The sequence below is a fragment of the Dipteris shenzhenensis genome, chromosome 24, assembly GCF_047967505.1.
Source record: "Dipteris shenzhenensis isolate YYH24624 ecotype China chromosome 24, Dip_SZ_1.0, whole genome shotgun sequence".
In the NCBI taxonomy this organism is placed as follows: Eukaryota; Viridiplantae; Streptophyta; class Polypodiopsida; order Gleicheniales; family Dipteridaceae; genus Dipteris; species Dipteris shenzhenensis.
This window is the reverse complement of record NC_141619.1, coordinates 22,361,505-22,385,437: the sequence shown is the minus strand read 5'-3', so window position 1 is coordinate 22,385,437 and position 23,933 is coordinate 22,361,505. Positions and strand designations below refer to the sequence as shown.

At 44.5% G+C, this 23,933-nt stretch overlaps 1 protein-coding gene across 2 annotated transcripts in view; it reads left to right on the top strand.

Moving 5' to 3' along the window:
- The first annotated feature begins 4,450 nt into the window (after positions 1–4,450).
- LOC147886370 (Homeodomain-like superfamily protein) overlaps positions 4,451–23,933 on the top strand; it is a 41,732-nt gene continuing 22,249 nt past the window's right edge. For both annotated transcript variants that reach the window (XR_015543330.1, XM_087395691.1), the window contains exons 1-7: positions 4,451–4,593; positions 4,673–4,893; positions 5,057–5,330; positions 6,936–7,034; positions 7,325–7,675; positions 18,534–18,631; positions 21,706–21,797. Coding sequence is in view for 1 of the 2 variants with exons in the window: in XM_087395691.1 (XP_087251817.1) it covers positions 4,536–4,593; positions 4,673–4,893; positions 5,057–5,330; positions 6,936–7,034; positions 7,325–7,675; positions 18,534–18,631; positions 21,706–21,797 (1,193 nt within the window). In the remaining variant the exon portion in view is untranslated. The remainder of the gene's footprint in view (positions 4,594–4,672; positions 4,894–5,056; positions 5,331–6,935; positions 7,035–7,324; positions 7,676–18,533; positions 18,632–21,705; positions 21,798–23,933) is intronic.

The following is a 23,933-nucleotide window of genomic DNA, read 5'->3' as shown; positions in this document are numbered from 1 at the left end:
ACCCGGTGGAGAGTAGATGGGGGTCAGGGTCTAAGAACCACTCTGAATCTGATCCATGCATCAAAAGACCTACAATCCTGATAGGCTGAAAAGTAGACTCAAGCAAGATGTCCTCTGTGGACCTGAGCAATCTGCCACCATCCTGGACACTAAAAACCAAAGCATCCTCCTGTGCATCTCGGAAAGCTAAGACCTGAAGCGGAACCCCGCCTCTCGAGAAAGTACCTACCCAAGTGGAGGAAGTGAGTGGCATATCATCTGTGTCTATCCAAGCCTCTGGAAGGGCTGCCTCAATCTACAAGATCCTCCCTGCACTCCCTCTGAGATGTCCTGTCAACCTTGATTTGGTTTCCTCTGGAAGCCTACGGAAAGCTTTCCAAGATCCCAAAGAAGAAGCAGGTCCCCTCTCCCACCTGGCCCACTGCATGTAGAGTGAGGCACCCAGTGGCCCGCCAAGATAATCTAAAATACTGTCGTTCCACATGATGGGCTGCCTATCAATCTCTTCCCGGGAGGAAGGAGGAATCCTCCGAAGAGAGCTTCTGAAACTGGCCCAAGCTTTCAAAATGGCAACCATGAGAGGGGACGAAGGTGACCTGAGGTGTGCTGTGGTGAAGATCCATCTAACACTGCTCATCCAGTCTCCTCCTGAGGAAGGTGTGATTTGCAAAGATTTTTATGAGCAACATATGAAATAATTTCAAATGTGTGGAACACCCTTCTCGAAGAAGGAATCGATGAGGGCACGAAGAAACTAGGATCGATGAGGGAAATCTAAAACAAAAAGGCACTCAGATTTGTTGATCTCAAGGAGTCGATGAGGGGACGAATAGAAAGGAATCGATGAGGAAACTCTCAAGAAAAGGGCACGTAGATTATCGATCTCAAGGAATCGACGAAGGGACCTAGAGAAAGCAATCGATGATGAAAATGTCAAAAGAAAGGGCACTTAGATTGAAAGGACTGATCTACGATGAGGAAAGGCAAGAAGACGAGAATGAGGAAGTTAGATTGGAGTTATGTTGAAAGAATTTCTTACCAATGTATAAAATAAACAACACATTGTTTCAAGAAATGACACGTGGCTTCATGAGAGGCCAGATTTCCTTTTTATGTCACAATGCTACCTGCCTAAAAATGTATTAAATATGGAAGAGGTGGGCTTCAAAGCAAAGGGAAGGATGAACACCACAATCATAAATGAGCACGAGTAGCATGACCCTTCTATGATGGGTCAGAAACCTACTTCAGTGGATCTCAAAGTGGGATTTTAAATTGTCTTTAACAAGTAGTTTGACTCGTCTACGACGAGTTAAGGAGCCGCCTGAATGCAAGGTTGGAGTCAAGCATGGGGCAAGCTTGATGGCACAATAGGAGGGTGGTAGCATTTTGTTAGAGGTAGGGCAACAATAGCTAGCTAAGCTTGCAAGAAACCATAGTTATTTTTAAAATTTTAATTTTTTTATATTATAAGGCACCTAAGAAGCAGATCACTCCATGCAGCAAATCAAAAATCAAAATTGGCTTGAAAGTGGATCGATAAAGGTACTATGGTAACATTTCTTGGGGCCCCTATGGGAGTTTGTATCTTTCTCATACAGAGATTGGTGGTTCAAAGACAAGATTAGATAGAAAGTGAGACCGTGGCATGGGTTGAAGCTAGGATGGAATGCTATAATCATTTTGATAAAACATATTTTACCTGCTACCACTACTTACTTGCCTCTTTATGAATGTTTATTAAGAGGAAGAGCTGATGCCAAGAAATAGAGAGGTTATTGGGAGATTTTCTATGGGGGCAAGAGATTGTGGCAAGCATAGATGGCACTATGCACCCTGGGAGAATATGAAGGTTTCCAAGACTTGTGGAGCGTTAGGGGTCCATGATGTTGCCAAAAGAAACATTTCTTTGTTATGTAATTGGTTGCCTCATCTTTTTGAGTGTCATGCCCCTTGGTTGGAATGCACCAAGTGGTTTATTGAGTAGGGAAAGGGCAAATGGGTAGGTGTCTGGAATAGCTTGTCATGATATGACAAGCTGCTCTCTGATTTTCCACCGAAAAAAGTGGGTTCTGACCTGATTGGTGGGTTGGTTGAGGCCAGAAGGCTTGTAAGCATCTATTTCAATTGAAGGGGAGTTAAGGTTTCCCCAGGGAGCTTAGGTTGCTTGGGGATGCAAAGTTTGTTTGAAAATATTTGGTGGAGCTGGGCCGTTTTTCATAACGGTGAGCCCTTGGTGCTTTTGGATTTACCTTGAGCTAGGAGTGCATACAAGAATGGAATTGGTTCTTGCTTACAGCTTTGTGACTCCAGGAAAGCCAAAGATTGCACTGATTTTCCAGGTTTTGGGTATGATTCCTGAACATTAGCCTTCGAATTACATAGCCTCCAAGAATTGGAGGGAGAACCGATGAAGGATAGGGAAATCTTGCCTTCGTAAGATCACTAGAAGGGTGGTGTATAGGAAGTTGATGGAGAATCAAGTTCTTTTTTTGATTCCAGTATGCTAAATGGACACTTAGGTGCTCTCCGAATTTGTGGAAGGCACACAGGAAAGGATGCAGAACATGCAAAGCAATGTTTTTACTTTAAAAGATTCTTCATATGTGGTTGCCTCTTAGGGGCAAAATGGCTAAGTGGAAGAATACCAGACCTTGCTATGCCCTTTGTGGGAGGGGTGTTGAGGACATCACTCATTTACTATGGGTTTGCTCATCGCGCGAGAAGCAGACTAGCTAGTGTTGTCCGGAAAGTGGGTCTAATGGCATCGTACTAACTGGAGGCTGGCCCTCATGGGTGATTCGACGGTTTGCCTTTGACCCTTGTGGCTTGTTGGCTATATTTGTGCATGGTTGTGTGTTTAGTGGTGTGGATGATAAGGATTAGGGTTGTCTTTAATCATCGAATTGGAGCAGGGTACCTTGTGGATATAGTCATGGGCCATCTTAAGGTCCTCTTGAATGATATGGGGGTGTTTGTAAGAAAGAGGGATAGTCTAGTGCGTTCTTGTGCTAAGAGGTTAAATTGCTGCTATAGCAATGCAGGCTATGAACAGCTTGCCCTTTATAGATGGCCACTTTTCGTATGATGTTTTCCGTTTAATAAATCCATTATGTTTTATAAAAGAAAAAACCCATTACAACATCGTGCTTACGAGACATTGACCACAAAGAACATAAACCCCTTTAAGCTATCCACAAAACTTGAGTCAATCACCCAAAATAGAAGCAACATAATGTTAGAGCCACAGCAAGGAATCTCAACTATGAATCTCAAACAATTGATGGTCCACAAATGTTCATCCTAGCCATTCATTCAGAATCAAATATACTAAAGAAATAGAAGCAACATAATGTCATAGCCACAACAAGGAATCTCGACTATGAATCTCAAACAATTGATGGTCCATAAATGTTGATCCTAGCCATTCATTTAGAATCAAATATACTAAAGAAATATACCCAAAGAGATTGTGGCACCCATTAAAAGCAAAAAATTCTTAGACAGCCATTCGATGACTTGTATTACAATGCCTAATGTATGCCATTGATGAACGATTCGAAATTACAAACGTCATGTATGCCTTGCCATTTGATGACTTGTAATACAATGCCTAATGTATGCCATTGATGAACGATTTGAAATTCCAAACGTCATGTATGTCATTCCAAGGTGTGTCGATTCTCAAGGATCAATGACTTGTATTACAATGCCTAATGTATGCCATTGATGAACGATCCGAAATTACAAACGTCTTGTATGCCCACGGTTAAGTTGGCCTTCATATCTTGTGTGCTCCTTGTATTACAATGCCTAATGTATGCCATTGATGAACGATTCGAAATTACAAACGTCATGTATGCCTTGCCATTCGATGACTTGTAATACAATGCCTAATGTATGCCATTGATGAACGATTTGAAATTCCAAACGTCATGTATGTCATTCCAAGGTGTGTCGATTCTCAAGGATCAATGACTTGTATTACAATGCCTAATGTATGCCATTGATGAATGATCCGAAATTACAAACGTCTTGTATGCCCACGGTTAAGTTGGCCTTCATATCTTGTGTGCTCCTCGATTTATTCAACACTTTACCCTTACCCTTGATAGGGAGGATTCTTCATACATTCTGAGAATCCTCGAATCCCTTCTTCACAATACCACCTTCAGACACTCTACCCTTGGATACCGAGAATCCTCGAATCCCTTCTTCACAATACCATCATAGGATACTGAGATATCCTCGAATCCCTTGTTGAGAGTACTAGAGTACCACATCCTCAAGATCTTGGGTTCGTATAATACTTATGTTGACTATACACATATATCTATAAGTCGAGAGGTATCAAAGCAACGAATCTGGGACTTGAACTCAAAACGTTGTGTACATATAGACGTAGTGCTACACAAGGAGCCAAGGCTTATCTAAAATTGTTGGAAAGGGATATCAAGTAGCTACTTATAACAAATATTTGACGGCTTTGGGGTTCTCTGTTGTAGCAGGTTCGTATTGTTGGTGAGTTTTTCGGCATGTTTTCATCACTGGAAGCGCTCGATGCTCAAGACGATGCCCTCGGAGCTCTTCCTGGTAATCTAATTTCGCTCCACTTCATTTCCAAACTTCTTCATCCTCCCCTTCTTCCAATCACCTTGTTTCCTTTCCACAGTCGCTCGACAAGGAGCTTTTCAGCCCAAGGCCAAGCCCCGTGCTCGAAAGGTAGGTGCTTCGGCACCTGCATCCTTGCAGAAACCCAACGACGCTCCCTCACCCCGCAAGGCCGATGGCGCAGTCTCACACGCCCCTGCACGGCAGCTTGATCGTTCTGTGGACGGCCGTTCGGCTCTTCGCGCCGATGTTGATCACAGGAACCGTGTCGCCGACAGCGCGGTATTTTTTTTTGGGTCCTATCTCCCATCTTCTGTTTCTTCAGATATCGATTTGATCGTAGCCTGATACAGTGGTCCTCAGTACTTTTTCGGAATGAGGGTATTTAGTTATCTATTTGGATTTTGTCATATTTTGATTTTGAAATACATTTGGGGTTGATCAGCATTCTACCCAGCAAGCAGCCGTTTGCATTGACGTTGCGTCTGCAGCTGATGAGGAACCAGCGCCTCAAGAGACAGCTGTTGGAAGCGACGAAGGGGCACACAGACCGTTCGAAAGCACTGTTTTTCCCCCACTGGGCCGAGAGACTGTTCCTGCACCCCCTGCTTTGCCAGCAAATGTCATCCACAATCAAATTCAGAGTGACTTAGAGACAGTACGTCCGAATCTCAACGAAGCTGATCCGGGAGCTCTGGTGACATCTTCGCATGATGAAGGTACTGAAGGTCAATTCATTTGCAGCAGACATATCTTTACAAATTTATCAGAACACCTGCTCTTAGTTGTTTCACTGAGAAACTCAGCCCTGTTATGGAAAATTTCTTTTACCACGAGCCTCCTGTGAAAGCGGGGATTGCTTGAGGTCGGGGGATTTTGGAGGCCCTGTTCTAAAGGTTGCTTCAACTGATTTGCTGCGTCACTGGATATCATGCTGAGTTTCTAGACTTCTTCTTTGGATATCATGCTGAGTTTCTAGACTTCAAGAAGAAATATAACTCCTTAAGTTTGCATCCGGAGGGCTCAGTTGGACTTTCTAAGATGCTGGCAATGAAAACAAGATGAATGATATTTAATCATTCATAAGGCCTGCCCAAGATTAAAAAACGCAAACAAAAAGGCCTGACTCAAACATTTCTGATTTGGCAAAATATGGAGTCATTTCTTCCCAATTCCATAGATTTTCTCGCCACTCATTGTAGTAATTTGATCACTTTACTATTACACAAGAGGTATAATTCAAGGAAAATAATGAAAAAAGTTCGCACATTCTTAGATATGAAGTCTTTTATCTATGGTGTTTCGGCCTTAGGTTTGTTTAGAATGATTGAACATAAGCTGAAAACAAAAAGCGGGGAGCTGAATAGCCCGTATTTCTTTTAGTTTCAAAAGAGAGTTTGTTTGAGTATACTTGTGCTTTCTAAGTTAGAAATGTATTTTTGCCTCTTTGCAAAAACGAGACATAAGTGTAAAGTGCCATTTAACTTTTTATGTTTTAAATAAGAGAGAGAGAGAGAGAGAGAGAGAGAGAGAATTTCTAGTTTTTTAGAAGTTTTTGTTTCTTGACTTGCTTGTTTATTTTTGCTTAAGTCACCTGCTTCGTTTCTTCTTTATTTCTTGTTTTCATTCTCTTTTGTTTATTTGATGTATTTTAGTAAGCACTGGGTTTGCCCAAGAGACTCCGCGGGTCTTTAGAAACCCAGTATAGCTGCTTATGCTTGGGCACTGATGACGACATAAGTGTTGCTTTGCTTGCTAAGTATGTCTTCCTTTTGCTTTTCATAAAAGTTTTTGTTTACCTCTTTTTTCTTCTCTTTCATTTTCTCTTTTATTTTCTTTGTAGATTTTTGATCTTTAGAACAACAAAAATTCTAAATTTGTATGATTGGACTTATTCTAGTCTTAAGGTATATATATAAACAAAAAGGAATCCACTGGAAATGGTGTGAAGGAAGACTGCAGGAGATAAAGGGGAGAGAGAGAGAGAGAGAGAGAGAGAGAGAGAGAGAGAGGAGGGGAGGGAGAAAAGGTGGAGATGGTGTGTAGGAAGACTTGAGGAGATAAAGAGAGAGAGAGAGAGAGAGAGAGAGAGAGAGTCAACCACTTTAAAGTCTGCATTCAAGTCAAATGAAGAAGAGAAGCCACATATCAACATATTGTTCAATAGGAAAAATGCACTTTCAAAAATTCTAAAAATGCCTTTTTTCTGCTTTGCCCAAATTGCATCGTTGCTAAGGCTACCCCCAGGGGGCAGGCCAAAAATACATTCGAACCCTTTGACCAAAACTTTAAGTGATTAAAGGATGCAAGTGTTATGTTTGCAGTGTACCAGGAAGTCGAGGAGAATGCTGATGATGTTGTCCCTCCTAAGCTAAAGAATGCTGGCGATACAATTTCACCTGAGGAAAATGTGCTTGAAACAGGTGAGAAGTCCATTCAATTACGTATAAATTTTCAGAAACTGAGAATTTGTGAATATTGAGAATAGGCAGCAAGAAGATGTTGGGTTTGTCCAGACCTCTATATGCTTCTGCTGAGCTGTGATATCACTTTTAACTGAGAAGTGCAACAATATGTTGTTTTCAAATTCCTACCGGGAGGTACATGCAAGTGCCTGTTTTTGGGATTTCAAAAGAGAGAATTATTGTAGGAAACCGCATCTGATTTGTTCGAAAGCTTCAGAAGGTAAAGGATGTTCGTGATATGTATGCAGCATGCCAGGACATTGATGGGCAGCTTGATACGGTTCTGACTCGGAAACGAAAGAAGGCTCGAGTGAAAAGAGCTTTACCCAAGGAAACTGTGCTGGAAACATGTGGGGACGATACAGAGACTGTTCTTTTAAATAAAAGCTCAAACCAGGCGTCAAGGGAAACAAGCAAGCGAAGGCAAGGAAGATTGTCAGTGTTTGCAGCAGTTGCATCTGCTATATCTCCTGCATCTCCTGCATCTCAGCCAGGTGTAGAAATTGCAGCCAATAGAAGCTCTGTGACTGAACCTGCAATTGTTGTTGAAGGCCAGAAACAAAAGAGATTAAAGAAATCCACACTTCGCAAGAAGAAGGGTAAATGATCGAATGCTTTCTTCCATTTTTACTCTGTTCTTTTTGCTTAACTAGGGTGAGTACCTTGGTGTAAATCTCTTTTAGGCAGCTTCCTAGCTTTTTGGCTGGCGGCTCCAGCATATTTTTCAGATTATCTCTGCTGCTCCCATAACCTACTCTGATGTGTGTGTAGGCTCTACATCTTTGGAGTACATGCTGCTCATTTTCTACCTCCCCTGTGGGGCACACATAGCTGTCCATTGAGTTAATTTCCTGTTTATAGAACTCATTTTTGTCCCCAGGTTTTTTGCCATAGCTTGTGTAGCATTTTCTGTGTCACAATCTCCCTTATTTCACATGCATCTTTCGGTATATTAGTAGGCGCCACCTAGGCACACACGTGTGGCTTGGTGGCAGCCTCAAAATGGGCCCAAGACAGGTGCTACCCCCACACCCTCTTGGCTACGCGTCATATGGCGGACCCCACAAGAGCCTGGAACAAGGGCGAAAAGCGCCGAGCAGATCTGTGTGCATGCTCGCCACCATGGTGAACCCCCTTTGCCTCTCCTGGGCAGGCAAACCCACAACAAAGGCCCTAGCAGTCCCTCACATGGGCGAGCAAACCCACAACCAAGGCCCTCACTCAGTGATGCGAGAGATGACACCTCTAACACCCCCCCTCAGCTCCTGGATAATGGATCATCCTGAGTGAGCTCGAATGATTGCCAAGCAGCTGTTGTGCCAGGGGCTTGGTGAAGAGGTCCCCTCCGTCTTGTAGTACGTAAGCTGGATAACGTCATCAAGCACCTTCCCTAGGACATAGTGGTACTAGATCTCAGTATGCTTGGTACGAGCATGGAACACTAGGTTTCGAGCAAGTGCAATACAACTTTGATTGTCACTGTGGACGACTGTCGGCGATGTCTATGGGAACCCGATCTCCCTCAATAACCAGTGGAGCCAAACTGTCTCACAAGTAGCAAAACATGCAACACGATACTCAACATCGGTCGAAGACAAGGCTACAATGGTTTGCCTTTTATTGCTCCAAGTGATGGCTGCTAAGCCGAGCGTAAAACAGTACCTAGTAGTGGACGACGAGTGTCTGACTCTCCTCCCCAATCAGAATCACTCCATCCTAAAAGCTACATCTTGGAATGCTACCCTGACTTATAAAACAACCCTCGATTGTGAAAACCTTGAAGATAGCGAAGGATCCGCATACCAACATCCCAATGGGTTCTTAGGTATCGGCATGAAGGAACTCAGTAGACCAACAGAGTAACATAGGTCCAATCTGGTATTGAGTAACCAAATCAAGGAGCCGATCAACTAGCGATATCTACTTGCCTCCACAGGATCACTAGACTCATACTTGGACAATTTGGTACTCGGGTCCATGGGTGATGCGATGGCACAACACTCTGTCATCTGAAAAGCCTCTGAGTATAACGTTTCTGGGACACAAAATAACCTTACGGCCCCTGTGAGATCTCCAAACCCAAAAAAAGTGCAGGAGGCCGAGATCAGTCATCTCAAAGGCCTGGGAAAGAGCCGCCTTGGTCTCAGAAATATGAGTAGCATGACTCCATGTATTGAACAAATCAACAACATACAAGATAATAAGGGAAAGAAAACCCCCTTGACAGAAGATGTACAAAATGGAATCAACCCGTGACCTTCAGAAACGCTTTCGTACAAAAAACTCATCAATTTTTTGATTCCAAGCTTAAGGAGCTTGCTTAATGCTTTCCTTAACCTCTAAACCATTCCTTTTGACTGGGTAAACCCAAGCGGTTGCTCCACATAAATCTCTTCCTTTAAATCACCATTGATTAAGGCAAATTTAACATCCATCTGGTAAATGGGCCACTGCTCATGAGCTGCAACTACTCATACTGCCGAAAGAGTGGCCATCCTGGCAGTAGGAGCAAACGTGTCATCATAGTCAATCCCGGTGGCTGTGAGTATCCCTTAGCCACAAGTCGGGCTTTGTGCTTATCCATAGTACGATTTGAGGCGTACTTGGTTTTGTAGACCCATTTGACACCAATGATTGAACAATAGTGGGGCATGGTACTAACTCCCAGATCCCATTTCTCATAATAGAATCCAACTCTAGTTCCATTGCCTGCTTCCACAGTGTCTGAGAGAGTGCTTCTCGAACATTCGAAGGCTCCTTGTCTTTGAGGATGCAGGTCATCAAGGATAATTGACCTGTAGCGGAACCACCTCCAAAACTTTTTCCTTATTCCGGTGGGATCTACGGGGTTCGTCCTCTTCTCGAAGCCATGAAGAAGGGATGTCGGTTGACACCAAAGTCACAAAGGGTTTCAATCAACCAACGGGATACTTTCTGAGACCCTGACCCAGAACTTTCCCCGAGATGGGGAATCCTCTGAATCACTGTCCAGGTCACTCTCGCTTAGCGGATCAGGAACAGCTGCCGGGACTGGGGGCAACGCAGGAACAAAATCATCACTACTATCATCATCAACAGTCTCTAGGATAAGAGAAGGGTCGACATCAGCCATCGAAGAAGGAATGTATTCATCAAAGATAACATCCCTGCTGAGGATAATCTCCCTCTTGGAAGGCTCATACAGCGGGTACCCTATAGATTGGGAATTGTACCCGACAAAGATCGTCTGAGTTGACTTCACATCCAACTTCCCCCTTTGCTACTTCGGAATGTGAACACAGACATCGCACCCGACCACATGGAAATAGGATACATCTGGCTTCTTTCCAAAGTAGGCCTCAAAAGGAGCTGCTTTAGGAATAGCAAATGTCGAGAACGGTTCAGGATATCTACTGTTGTGGAAGTGGCCTCAGCCCAAAGAAATCGAGGAACCTCTCGATGAGCAAGCATGGCCCGATACATTTCTACCACGATGTGATTCTTCCGCTCAACAACCCCTGCTTCAGAGACAATGCCAGTATTGGCAAACTCCAGCCGAATGTCCTTCGTCACAAAAAAATCCTCAAAGGGATAGGAACAAAAGTCACCACCTTTGTCAAACAGAAGGGTTTTCACATGAAAGTTAGATTCATTTTCAACTAGGGCACACCATTCTTGGAAACGAGAATACTCCAGAGACTTGTGGGCCAGAAAGTAGACCCACATGAACCTGCTGAAGTTATCAACCGACAACATGAAGTAGAGAGCCCCGCCAAGGCTGGCAATAGTGATAGGTCCATAAAGATCAACATGGACCGACTCCAGAGGTAATGAAGTCTGTCATGAGGCTTGCTTCAGAAACGCGTCCCGATGTTGCTTTCCTTGAACACAAGATTGGCACTGCCCATGCTTACTACCCACATCACGTAAACTGAGGACCATTTCTTCACAAGCAACACGTCAGAGTGCATCAACATTAAGTGACCAAAACGAAAGTGCCATAGGTCACCTTGAATAGAAGACGTGATCGAGGAAAGCGCGGACAGAGTGTAAATGCCATGACTTATTGCACCTGTCTGAACCACTTTGACCGGTACTTGATCGGTAGCTTTATCCCGGACCTCCACAAAGTGTTTTCTAACAATAATGTGGTACTGAGATGGCAAGTCTCATAAACAAACAACAGATTGAATCCAAGAAAGGGAATAAACAGTGCTTGGGAAGAGTGCATCCCATGGTCCACCTTTGCCATTTGGAATGATGTCGGCATTGCATTCACCATGAACTTTGATGATAGAGCTATCGCCCATAAAGGCATCCCCCCCAAAGATCACAAAATCTTTGAGCCCAGCTAGAGAAGGACTCATATTACCGGATGCCCCACTGTTGACGATCCAGATCCGGCAATCTTTGGCTTGAAGAGCCAGAACTCCCTCTCCACCAGAGGAAGCGAGAGAATCAATAACTTCAATGTGCACAAAAGCAGGAGTTATAGCGACACAGGAGGAATCAGTATGCTTGTTGTTAGCGCGATGAGAGCACTGTCGGCCTTTCTCGCCATAGTGATTACATGATCGCTCCACCTTAAGTACCTCCTTCTCTACTTCGGTCCTCATATCAAGGGTTTGACAACCTTAATTCTTTCCCGACTGTGGAGCTGCCACAGCATATCGGAGCCATTGCCATGGGAGAAACTCTGAAACCTCCCCTCTTGATTTAGCACCATAGGCTCCAATTCTTCCCAAGTCAAAGTGTTCATCCTGCGACTAGTGATTAGCGAAGAATAGAAGGCAGAGTACTGCGAAGTGAGATGAGAAAGCAAGGTAATGCCATATCTTCAGAGAATAATTCCTTCCTGGCTTAAAGAATCTCTACGGGGGCGAACAGCTCTGAGCAGGTCCATGTGCATGCTGGCCACCATGGTGAACCCGGGCAGGCAAACCCACAACAAAGGCCCTAGCACTCCTCACATGGACGGGCAGACCCACAACAAAGGCCCTTACTTAGTGATGCAGGAGATGACACATCTAACAATAACACCCACCAGTTTGGCGGGCCACTTGAGCCTCTGCCCTGCAACACCCAACCCACCTGATCGGCTTTCTCTAGACCAGGTTCGGCCCCCTAGTCAACTACCTGCGCCCCGCTAGTCGGTTAGTTTGGGACAGGGGCCTATCAATAGGGCCCCCCTCCCTCGCACATGAGGCATCTCAGAATTTATCAGTTGTGCAATGCAGTTGAGTTTTCCCCCAGCAGTAGAGGGGCCTTGTGCAAGTCTCTCTTGGTTTTCTCTGTTTTCCAGTTCTGCTCCGTGTATTGTTTGCTGTTTTCTCTCCATTGTTGCTCAGCACTGCTGCACTTCTCACAGTTATAACCCCATGTTTCCATCCAGTTCATTCCCTCTTCGTGCCAACTTACAGTTTGCGTAGCTTCCATTGCCTTATGTGGTATCCTACTGGCGTCCATCCTCTCAACTTAGCTGAGGTAAGCCATGAATTGACATAATGCTTCTCCTTCTAGAGGTATCATTCCTGTTTCAGCCAATAGGATGGCGTAGGTGGCGTAGGGTGTCTGTGCCTTAATCCCAAACTCCCTATCAGAAAACGTATATGTAAAGTTCTATTCTTTCCCAGTATATTTTGGAGAGCCTAGGCACCCAAGCGGGGCATCCAAAAGCATGGTATATAGAAACTTTCTTATTTTCCAATTCCATAGATGCTTTTGCATTTATTTTGGAAGCTATATAGAGCTTTTAAACCTCCCAAAATCCTCCTTTCCACACATGCATTCCACTTGTAGCTATGTGTAAAATACAATCCTAAATATTTATGTCTTGACTGTTTCCAGGGGTCCCCCTCAAATGGACATTTACTCGTTTGTTACGTATCCTAATCACCATTGCCTTTGTCTTGTCTATATTGACTTGCATTCTAGAGTGTTTGCAGAATTGTCTCAGTGCATCCAAATGTGCTTGCAGGCTCTCCTTGTCCTTTGCGAAGAATTCCACTTCATTTGCATAGATAAGCATGAACAAAGCATACTCTGCAATCCGAACACCTTCCTTGCTGGGCACTCTCATCCGCTCTTCCTTGCTGAGAGAGAGAGAGAGAGAAAGAGAGAGAGAGAGAGCTGAATGTGGAGAGCAAGGGGGGACAAATTCCAAAAAAAGGTAGATTCTATTAGTGCTTTAAAACCATACAACCAGCTTCTGAAAGGAGCTGTTGATGAAAACAACAAAAAGAAACAGGTTGCCAGCTACAAGAATAAGCACCCGTTTACGGATCTCTGCAATCCGTAAACAAAGCATTAACAAAGCATACTCTGCAATCTGAGCACCTTCCTTGCTGGGCACTCTCATCCACTCTTCCTTGCTGAGAAAGAAAGAAAGAAAGTTTACTAAAGTCTTTGGAAGACCAATGGGTCTATGAGATTGTGAAAAACCTACTAAACGAGCATCCACACCAATGCAAATGCAAAGTATGCAGAATGTCAGTACTAAATCCTAAATACAACATAGTCATGTCATGTCGGTAGTCGACTATCTCATCATCATCATCATCATCACCATCAAGACATCAGGAGAGATGTGGCATGAAATCGGCGATAGAGTGTTGTCGGCCACTCAAAGGTGCAGCCCTGACATGTCTCCTGGTCATAGCTCTGTGTCTAACCAGGGCCACTGTGACCCCTGTCGGATGAGACCCGACTCTAAACATGGAGGGGATGTCCCCAAGTGTGATCTGTGTGTCAACCCTTTGTCTGAGCTGTCGGGTCACAAGCTCCGGGTCACGGTCACGTCGAGGCCTCATCCCGTGGGTGTCCATGTGATGTGGCTGGAAAAACTCCGTGATAGAACTCTGAGAGGGATCAGCCAAGGAAGAAGTCTGCTCCTGTCTCTGTGCTCGAAGTATCCTCTCGTGGAGTTTGAGTGCCTCATGAACGAAACTTGCCAAACATCGCTGGTCTGGGTAGGAGATGAATCGAGCAAAAACCCCATAGCTGTCTCTGTAGAGGCAGTAGAAACGCCCGCGGATCTCATGGTAAACATGACACCTGAAGATGAAGTGCTCCTCTGTCTCAACCTCTTGCATGTCACACAAAGTGCATATGCGCCTCTCCCTGGGTAGTCGCTCTCGATACAAAGTCTATGTGAAGAGACCCCGAACTGCCCAAGAGAGATCCTCAGCGAGGGGGGTAAATAAATCTGAGTGTACCCTGGTGGGTCAATGAAACCCTCCACTGTGATATGTAAGAAGTGATCTCTGTAGAAGCCCAGCTTCACTGGAAGATCACTCGAGCCCAGCTAGGTCGGAAATGTGTGTAGCTGTAATAGTTCCTCACGGATAACCTGGTTGACCTCCTGTGATAGGAGGGGAGAAAACGGAGCATCCATGCTTTACTGGAATGGGGGTAGCCCGTCCATGTGGAGCCCTAGTCCCTCGAACCATCTCTCTGTGCATGCATACCAGCACCTCTGGTCTCCTCCTGTTGCAAGTGCCATAGAAGAGGACAGTGTTAGCCAAGGTAGCCTGCTACGCCCAGAGGTGTAATCTCCATACTCCCTGACTCGGTACAGATACGTGATGACCTGAAATGCAGCATCTAGTTGTAATGGGGGTGACCCAAACTCCGCCCGAATGATCTGGTGAGGAATGGATGGCTTACCACGGATCATCCGTGATAACATGAGAACCTGTAGCCGCTCCACCTTGGCCCACTCTGTATCCGACAAGTCTATTAATGCTTTAAAATCATGCAACCAGCTTTCAAAAGGTGCTATTGATGAAAACAACAAAAAGAAATAGGTTGCCAGCTACAAGAATAAGCATCTGTTTACGGATCTCATGGCTCATTGCCTATAGAGATTCCAAAATAGGAGCGGGCAACCATGTGTTGGAAAGGTTAACGCCCTATCTGTAAGCCCCCATATGAGGAGAGCATGGGGGAGGGAGACCTAGGGCATTTGCCCAGAGGGAAAAGCTTGGAGAGGGGGTTGCCACATGGGCAACACCTTAGAGCAAAGAAAAGAGTGGTAGAAGGGCTGCCACATGGGCAGCAAACAGGCTGCCATGTGGGCAGCACACAGAAAAGGACAGAGGCTGCCACATGGGCAGCTCACAAGCTGCCATGTGGGCAGCAGTGAGGGTGCTTCTTCAAATATTAGACACAAATTGCTGGAAGGTGATGGACCAAGTGTATAGAAGCGAGAAGAGTACCTGCTTGAGAGCTCAATGAGAGTTCATGGTCCAGGTTATCTGGAGATATTCTTTTGTGCAGACCTTGCTAGAGGAAGGACGAGTTGGGACAGACCCTCAGAGCATGGTGCCTGGAAGACTTCAGGTTGTTCACTCATTATGAGGGGGACAACTGGAAGATCGTGGCGATTGGATTGCTCAAGTTCAAAGGCAAGAACGTGACTGAAGGTGGTGGTGCCAGGAGGTGCTACCAGAGATGGACTTGTGTACCAGGATGGTGTGTGGAAGCGGAACCAGACCTGGTGGAGCAAGAGCCACTGGATGAAAAGCTAGGAAAAGATTTTGATATCAAAATATTCCATAGGACTTCGACCAGGGAGTTGCTGGAGTATCGTCATCGGCGTGTTGGCATTGGGCCGAGATGTGTCGGTGAGAGGGGGTGTTGGAAAGGTCACTCCCCATTTGTAAGCCATATGAGGAGAGCCTGGGGGAGGGAGACCAAGGGCATTTGCCCATAGGGAAAAGCCTGGAGGGGGGGTTGCCACATGGACAACTCCTCAATCACAGCAAAGAAAAGGATGGTAGAAGAAGGGCTGCCATATGGGCAGCAAACAGGCTGTCATGTGGGCAGCACACAGAAATGGGCAGAGGCTGCCACATGGGCAGCACACAGGCTGCCTGCCATGTGGGCAGCTGTCAAGGCAAGGCCAGTGGCCTGACAGAGGAGCAGCATGGCGGGCCAAAAGGTGCCTGCAAAGGGCAGGTCATGGGCCTGCAAAAGAGCTGCGACAGGGCAGCACAAGGGGCTGGCAGAGGCGCACAGGTGGCAGCATGAGCAGGGCCAATAGGCGCTTGCATGGGAGACCTGGAGCAGCAGCACATGGGCCTGCAATAGGTGCAGACAGTGACAAAGGCAGCAGCCCAAAAGGGCCTGGCATAGGTCCTTATATAGGGCTGTTTGGACCAGCCAACCAAGTCGGGACCAGCAGCAGACTGGTCGGCCAGGATGAGGCTGGCTGGTCGGTTTTTTGACAGCCCTTGGGGGCCTGTAAAAGGAGGGCCTCTAGGCCCTCATATCTCATCTTCTAGAGCAGCCAATCCACCAGCTGAAGGAGCAGCAGCAGGTTTATCTTTGGGCCTTTGTTCAGGAGGAGAAAGAGACCTTGAAGCTGCAGACCTAGCTCACAGGAGGCTGCCCACCTAGGCTGTACCCAGGTAGTAAGGGGGAGAGGAACATTTTGGACAGAGAGTCTACTACGCTCGAGGTGGAGCACGTGGGCTTAGGGTTCTAGAAGAGACTAGCAGATAGAGAAGGACCTTTGGTATGGTGGATTCTATATGTGGCTATGTCTACTGTCTATTTCCTGATTTGCACATCTATGTGATGCAAATTTCCACTGTGTGAGCTCTTGGGCTATTCTATCAGTCTTCCGCTATGCGTACCCTGTGTTGGTCGATTTCTAACACCATGATGGTGGTCTATATGCCCAGTGAATACCCGTCACGGAAAGGGTGTAGAATATGCCTGCTGGCCATGTCTGGCGGAAATGCTCCCGCCTCTCAACAGTCGCTCTCAAGCCTAGAGTATTGCGCTCCCAAATGGTGCGCAAGGTGAAGATGATATCTTGCCAAATGCCTACTAGGGTAGCTGTCGGAGAAGTTGTTTGGCCTCCCAGCACCCGGCTGCATCGAGCCACCTAGACGTTCCAAAAGCAGTGATGTTGGAGTCTCCCAAACAGCATCCTCTGGGAGAGGTGGTGGACGTGGACGGGAGGGCTGAACTGCGTCGTGAACCTCAATCTGGGAAACTTGCTGCCCATGTATGGTGTATAGTCCCCTCCACAATCCCCTCGAATTCTCTCTCGAGTACTCCTACATTATTCCCTTTCCCCCCTTTCATTATAGTCATCCTCTCCATTCCAGTACAGCGTTGAGGCGCTTTCCATCTTGCTCACATATCACGAGGTGAACCGGTTAATCTGAGAGGATCTTCTACAGTTAACTACATATCTCGTGAGCTCCATGTGAAACTCAGCTTCTACAGAGACCACTACCTACAGATTCAACGGAGGACTCCATCGATTGGTCAGGATATACACGGATCTATCCCCCACTCCTTGAGGATATTGATTGAGTAGTTTTGTGTCTCATGACATCGACTCCGTATTGAGAGTGGTCGAGTGGAGGGCATACCCAGAGAGGGTCACACCTTGTGCGATCACCAGGAGATCGAGTTAGAGGAGCACTTCGCTTTTAGTTGCCCTCTCTACTATAAGGTCAGAGGTTGCTATCATCGCCTCTTCAAGGATGGTTTTGGGCCCCTATCCAGTCTCCTGTCTTACCCAAACGAGAGATGCTTGGTGGCCTTCATTCATGAGGCTGTCCGACACTGGCAGCAGTTGCTCAGGGCATGTAGGTGAGACCAGGGTACATAGTCACACCCCACTCAGAGCATGATCACTGAGTTTTTCCAGCCAAACATCATTGATCAATAGGACTCACTGAGACATCGGCTGCGAGGACCTGAGCCAGAGATGTGTCACTCACTAGCATGTTGGGGCACAGAGCACATTAGGGGACCTTCCCTCCATGCTCATCAGACCAGAGACACGACCTACAAGAGTGACAGTGGCAATTGTTCGCCGCAAGGCTATAGCCAGGAGACCACAACAGACCACACATGTCGACGGCCGCCAATGCTCCATCGTAGGTTTTATGCCACTACAGCAGCCTCGTGCATCGACGGCACCCTCTGAGGGTTGATGCCCTTGCCAGCTCCCATCCTCTCCATGAGCTTGGAGAGTTTTCTCCCTATGTATCAATGCCGTTATGATCATGATTATGGTTTTCTTTTGTATTTGTTGTGGGTGTTGATGCCCGCTTAGTGGCCTAGCAATATGTTTTTCATTCTCGGGAGAAGGAAAATTTCAATCAAGGCACAAAGCCTTATGCAAGTTGCAACAAATTAGGATTATTGTAGTAAAAATTCTAGAATCAAACACTATGCAAAGTAAACAAATTTGAAAAAATTGTTGGGATTTTAAATAAAAGACATAAAAAGCATGAATCATGATTATTATTGGATGATTCCTATTGCTTGCAGCATACACACGTTGAATCTTTAATATGCACTCCCTTTTTTCGGGGGGCAAGAGTGCAAAGAGAGATTTATTCGTCTATAACATTTTGTCTTTTTACAGTTGAGAGGCGTGCTGTAGATCTTGCTGAACCTGATTTGGATCCAAAAGCAAAGAGAGATTTATTCGTCTTTGTCTTTTTACAGTTGAGAGGCGTGCTGTAGATCTTGCTGAACCTGATTTGGATCCAAAAAAGCTGACCATGAAGCAGATCATTCGTCTTGCACAAGCTAAAGAGCGAAAGGTGTATTGGAATTCTTATTTATGAGGGTTTGTTGACTTGGTTTATGGTCTAGTTGTATTGTTAAAATGTTGCTAGTCATATTGATGGGCTTGTATCGTGTTCGTCACCCTTTATTCTCCTGTGGGTGTTAGTATTGAACATTGTTGCTGTTATTATGAAGCATGACGGGCTTTTCTTTGTGCAATTGTTTCTTTGGTTTCATGTTGTATTTGCATTTCTATTCATAGTGTCTCCAAAACCCAGTATCCCTGTTGGAATCTGCAAAATGTATTTATCATTGTTGGATTGATCGCATAACTCTAATAAATTTATGACAAATTTTGTTACTTGCGTTCAACCTATATGATTGACTATCATGAGATTGAAACTGCACCATGTTGTGTCTTTAGAGGATGAGTTTGGGCATGCTCCTGGATTCATCTAGATATATACTTGCATTCAACCTATATGTTTCAAGTATGAACTTCCTGTATTTTACAGCTGTATTACCTGAACAATGTTGGTATATTATGTAGTGGCACCTCCTTATATCTCCTTGTTAGCTGACTTCATCATTATAATTCATTAGAGATCTGGCATGCCGTGTGGCCAAATCTTGCTAGCTTCTTTCTAATCACGAGGGTCTATGGAGATTTGGCCGTGCGGCCAAATCTTTTCAAAGCACTAGGGTTTGGGGACATTTGGCCTTGTGGCCAGATCTTGTGGGCTTCTTTCAAAGCACTAGGGTCTGGAGAGATTTGGCCGAGCAGCCAAATCTTGCTAGCTTCTTTTAAATCGGTCAAATATTTCTAGCTTCTTTTAAATCACCTGGGTCTATGGAGATTTGGCCCTGCAGCCAAATCTTTTCAAAGCACCAGGGTTTGGGGAGATTTGGCCTTGTGGCCAGATCTTGTGGGCTTCTTTCAAAGCACTAGGGTTTTTATGCAAGTGTTAGCAGTTTTGTTGCATTGCAATAGTTATCGTATGCAAACATCAAATTCTGGTGCATTGCATATCGTTACCTCATGCAAAAACATGTTCCTACGCTGGATCAGTTGGCAGCCTTCTCAGCTATAACTGCATGCATGCTTTTCCAGGGCCTGCCATACTCATGGTTTAGTCATGGGGGAAAGGAGGTGGGATGTGGTGGATAATCTCTTAAAACGTCCATCTATCTCCCAATTTGATATCTAGGCACTGCACTGCTCCTAGGTGATCATCTCGCTGTGTTCTTGGACATTCGAACCTTAACCATAATCTGGTGTGCTTCTTATCCTTACTTATTGTCGGAGCTAGTGCTCTAAAGAGGTGTACCACTTTGGCCGATGTTAAAGTTGGCCAAGATATAGTCCTTAGAGTCTCTTAGTATGAAACTTCTTTCATTTTCTATCACTGATCATCACCCAGGTCAAGTCCCTAAGAGGCAGCTTCTACTGAGCAATTGGTTTAATGAGGTATGCAAGGCACACAATACATTCTCGCTAGCTTCTAAGATGCACTAGCTAAAATTGATGTGCCTACCAAAGTGACTTCAGCATAAAGGAAGGCCTTATTCCTACTTTACAAGAGAACCCAATGCTCTCATTGCTATATAGTAACAAAATATTAGAGTTTTTGTGCTGCTAATGAAGAGGCCCCTTGTTTCCAAGTACTTTGAATTGCACCACATTTGAAGCTCAAGAAGAATGTATAGACCACCGAAATGGTAGAGAAATGAAGCAATGTAGCTTTAAGGTGGAGATTCTTCTTGTGCCCGTATTGAAGTTGAGAGGATTGGCAACAGCTTGGTGGACATGTGCAGCTTATATCTTTGTTATTCTATTTCATTATGAGGGGTTGGGATGGTGTGTTTTCCAAGCAACAAGAAGTAGATCGTATGGTTAGCACAACATACATTGACCTAGCCGCGTGTTGGGGAAACTCATCAGTTGTATAGGGGAAAAAAATTTGTTGGATGTTCTGCTCTGAGATGGTTATTTTCAAGAATTGGATGAGTTGCATTTTTTAATGAGGGTGATGGCTTGTGCATCAGCAATGCCTGCCAAGGGTAAGGTGTCATGTACACCACTAACAGTTTCTAGAATAGGGCAGATTGAAAACTAGGAGGAAATTGACCCAATGTGAAGAGGGAAACCTCGATGGAGCTGTGGGTGTGAGTTATGCACAAGTCACTACATCAACAGGGATACTAACTTGTAATGTGTGCTGCAATGGAACTGTGATAAACCTTCTGGACGTCTTCGGAACCTATGTGTGGAGGTGATAAATGTAGAAAACCTTGTTCTTTGCATTGAAGAGCTTCAAACACTGCTGCTGAAGCTTGATGATGCTATAACATGAAAGGTGCAACTGGGAACTTTGTCAGCCAAAGGCTGGAGGTAGATGATGCTGAGCGGTGAAAATGGACTTGTGCATGAGCTTGGACTGTGCTAGAGCTTGGCCAGATCTACAACCTTTGCATTGGGCTGGCTATAGCGAAGCAGGAACGGAGGTTGGGAAGAAGTTTGTGATGGAGGTGAGAAAAAACTCTGAAGCGATGGGAGAATAGCAAGCCTTGCGATGGTGCTCACAAAGCATGATTGAACCCAGCATAATCCTTGCACAATAATTATTGAGGACGATTCTCATCTAATGTGAGGGAGGGTGAAACTTGGTATTGATTAGTTTTGCTAGACAACGTCACCCAAATATATTTTATGCGACTCTTCTATGTTCTGTCCTCTTGACTTGCAAGGGGTTTCTTGGGCTGCGTTGCCATCTTTGGTGAACCTTGGTTGTGTTTACTATTTCTCCTTGGCTTGTAGGGAGCTTATTGCCTATGCCTCTGTTTATTTACCAATGGAACTTTTGTTTGTTCTCTCTTTTTTCTTGGTTGTAAGGAGTTAGAGTGGTTCTGTTATGTTTTGTAGTAGATGTTGGTCATGTGATACTTTGACTTGGAGCCTTGGGACAAATGAAAAGTTTATTTCAAACAAAGGAGAAAGGATGCAAAATGATGTCATTGATTTTTATTCAATATGAATTTTTTGTTGTGGATAGTTATCTCAACTTGTAAAAAGAGTTGAGTTGCTGATTTTAAAAAAACCTTCTGACAGTCCAAGGAGGGTACTGCCAGGAAGGCAAATGATTCATCACAAATAACACAAGCTGATGGTCAAGCTGAACAAGAACATCAGCAAAATGAAAGGTAATCCTTCTTATTATTTGCTATGAATGTATGCACTGAGATGTGACTAAAAGTCTTATAACATTCGATATATGATGTGAGGAGGCTTTAGTTTCACCAAGAGAGTTTACCACTTTTTTTTCAAAAAAGAGAACTTCTATTATGTATGACTCAAATATAAAAGTCCTGGATAAACCCCTCTGGAAACCTCATACAAAATCATGTAGAAAAGAAATGAGGTTGTTGCAACCAATTTGGAGAGTGGAAATATCATGAGAGCCTTGTAGCAGCTTTGAAAGTCTGGCACTTTCAGTAGATGTACTTTGAATCATCTTCTGAGCGTGTGGTCTCTTTGAACTTTTCTTGTAACAATTGCATATTACCTAGGATCATACTGTGTATGATTTTGCTCTATTGTTGATGTTTGTGCAATGGTCGGGCACTCAATGGTGTTGGAACTTTCATACAATAGTGAGGCTTAGAAATTTGTCATCCTTTGGTTCTTTGGCTACTGTAATTTGAATAGTATTTCTATTGTTGGAAACATTCTAAGAGGTTCTACAAGGACAAGGTTGAGGGTTATACAACCACCGGATTTTTTAATCCGTGAGTGTAAGATATTCCTATAGGACATGTTTTGCAGAAACACTCTCTCCTTTTGGTATCCTCCATATCCTGCTTCCATCTCGCTTACAAAGTATAGACGATATCGTGCCAAATGGTAACAAGGGTAGCTGCAAGCCAATCTATTGCCTTCTCCCCATCACTAATGCTAACGATAGCCTCCCAAAAGCGAGAACTCAGGCTCTTTGCCAACAAGATGGAACTGAGTCCTACGTCCCCTAGCGGGTGTCATTCAATCCATATATCTTGTAGGCCGAAAAGACCATTGTACTGACATGGATAGTCTTGGGTGAGATCAGATTTAAAGTTCAAACTACAATGGCTGTAAGTGATGCAGTTTTTGAGCATTGCATGAGGCATCCTGATACCAAAGATTTGTCTTGATAGTTCGTCATCTTGTTCAATGTTGAGTTTTACACTAAACACCAAATCATTTCTGTGAAATTGTTTGCACAACCCAACATGTGCCATACATTTCTGATTGGAAAGAACATAAAGGTCTTTTCAGTTATTTCCATCGCCTCATGTAAAAAGGAGCAATGCTAACTAGGGCACATCAATAGGGACAGACGAAAGGCGTGAGGATTCTCTTTATGTTCAGGATATTTTTTGCTTGTTCCTCAGATGTCAGTGTTTGAGGGGAACCCACTCAGTGTTTGAGGGGAATCCATGGAGCATCCTTAGCCATGTTCAAACCCTTTGCCTGAGCAAGAGATAAAGTCGTGTACTATGTAGTTTGGATGAGGGCCACAATCTTTAAAATAAATCCATTTACAGCAAATCCTTAGAAAATCCCAACGTTTTACAGGAAATTGACACCTCCACATCCATGGAGCATTCTTCCAGGAGTGCTAAGAACTCATTCTCCTATAACAATACGTGCTTGAAGCAAGAGGGAAGCCTTGTACCACTCAATAAGAACGGCCAATAATATTTTCACAAGTGGCAATCTTCCAATTAAGCACCTCTATCTACTTATATGTTCTGTAACACCCCGTGTTCACATCTGCCTTGAACCTCTCCAAAAACAAGCCATATCTAAAGGAGTTTCCATTGTTGCTGTTGGAACCGAAGTTGGCATCTTAAGAAGCAGATTGTGTAGTGGTCGACTCAAGTGTCCCATGGATTGCTGATATGTATCGTTTTTAAACTCCTCAAATTTTAGACAAAAGGACTGAACCAAAAGCCCTTGTGATGTGGGCGTCATCCAGTAGACAATGGTTTTTGTTATATGTCTTATTCCTTTTTAAGAATTGACTTCCACATGTCTACTGTGGACAAACATCTAGCAAAATGAAACCTGTCTTAATGAGCCACAAAGTTGGAAAGGTCAACCTTATTTCATAGTGACTCCACAATGATGATGAATAGTCCTTCAACTTCTCCATCCAATAGGGAGAGTGGTATGTCTCGATGACATGTTCATGCTTTCTCGTAACTAAGCTTCATGATGAGGGAACATGCTTAGGTTTTCCTCAGCAAAGGAAATGCTGGTAACAATGTGTGTGTTTTGGGGCCAGGGTGTAGAAACAT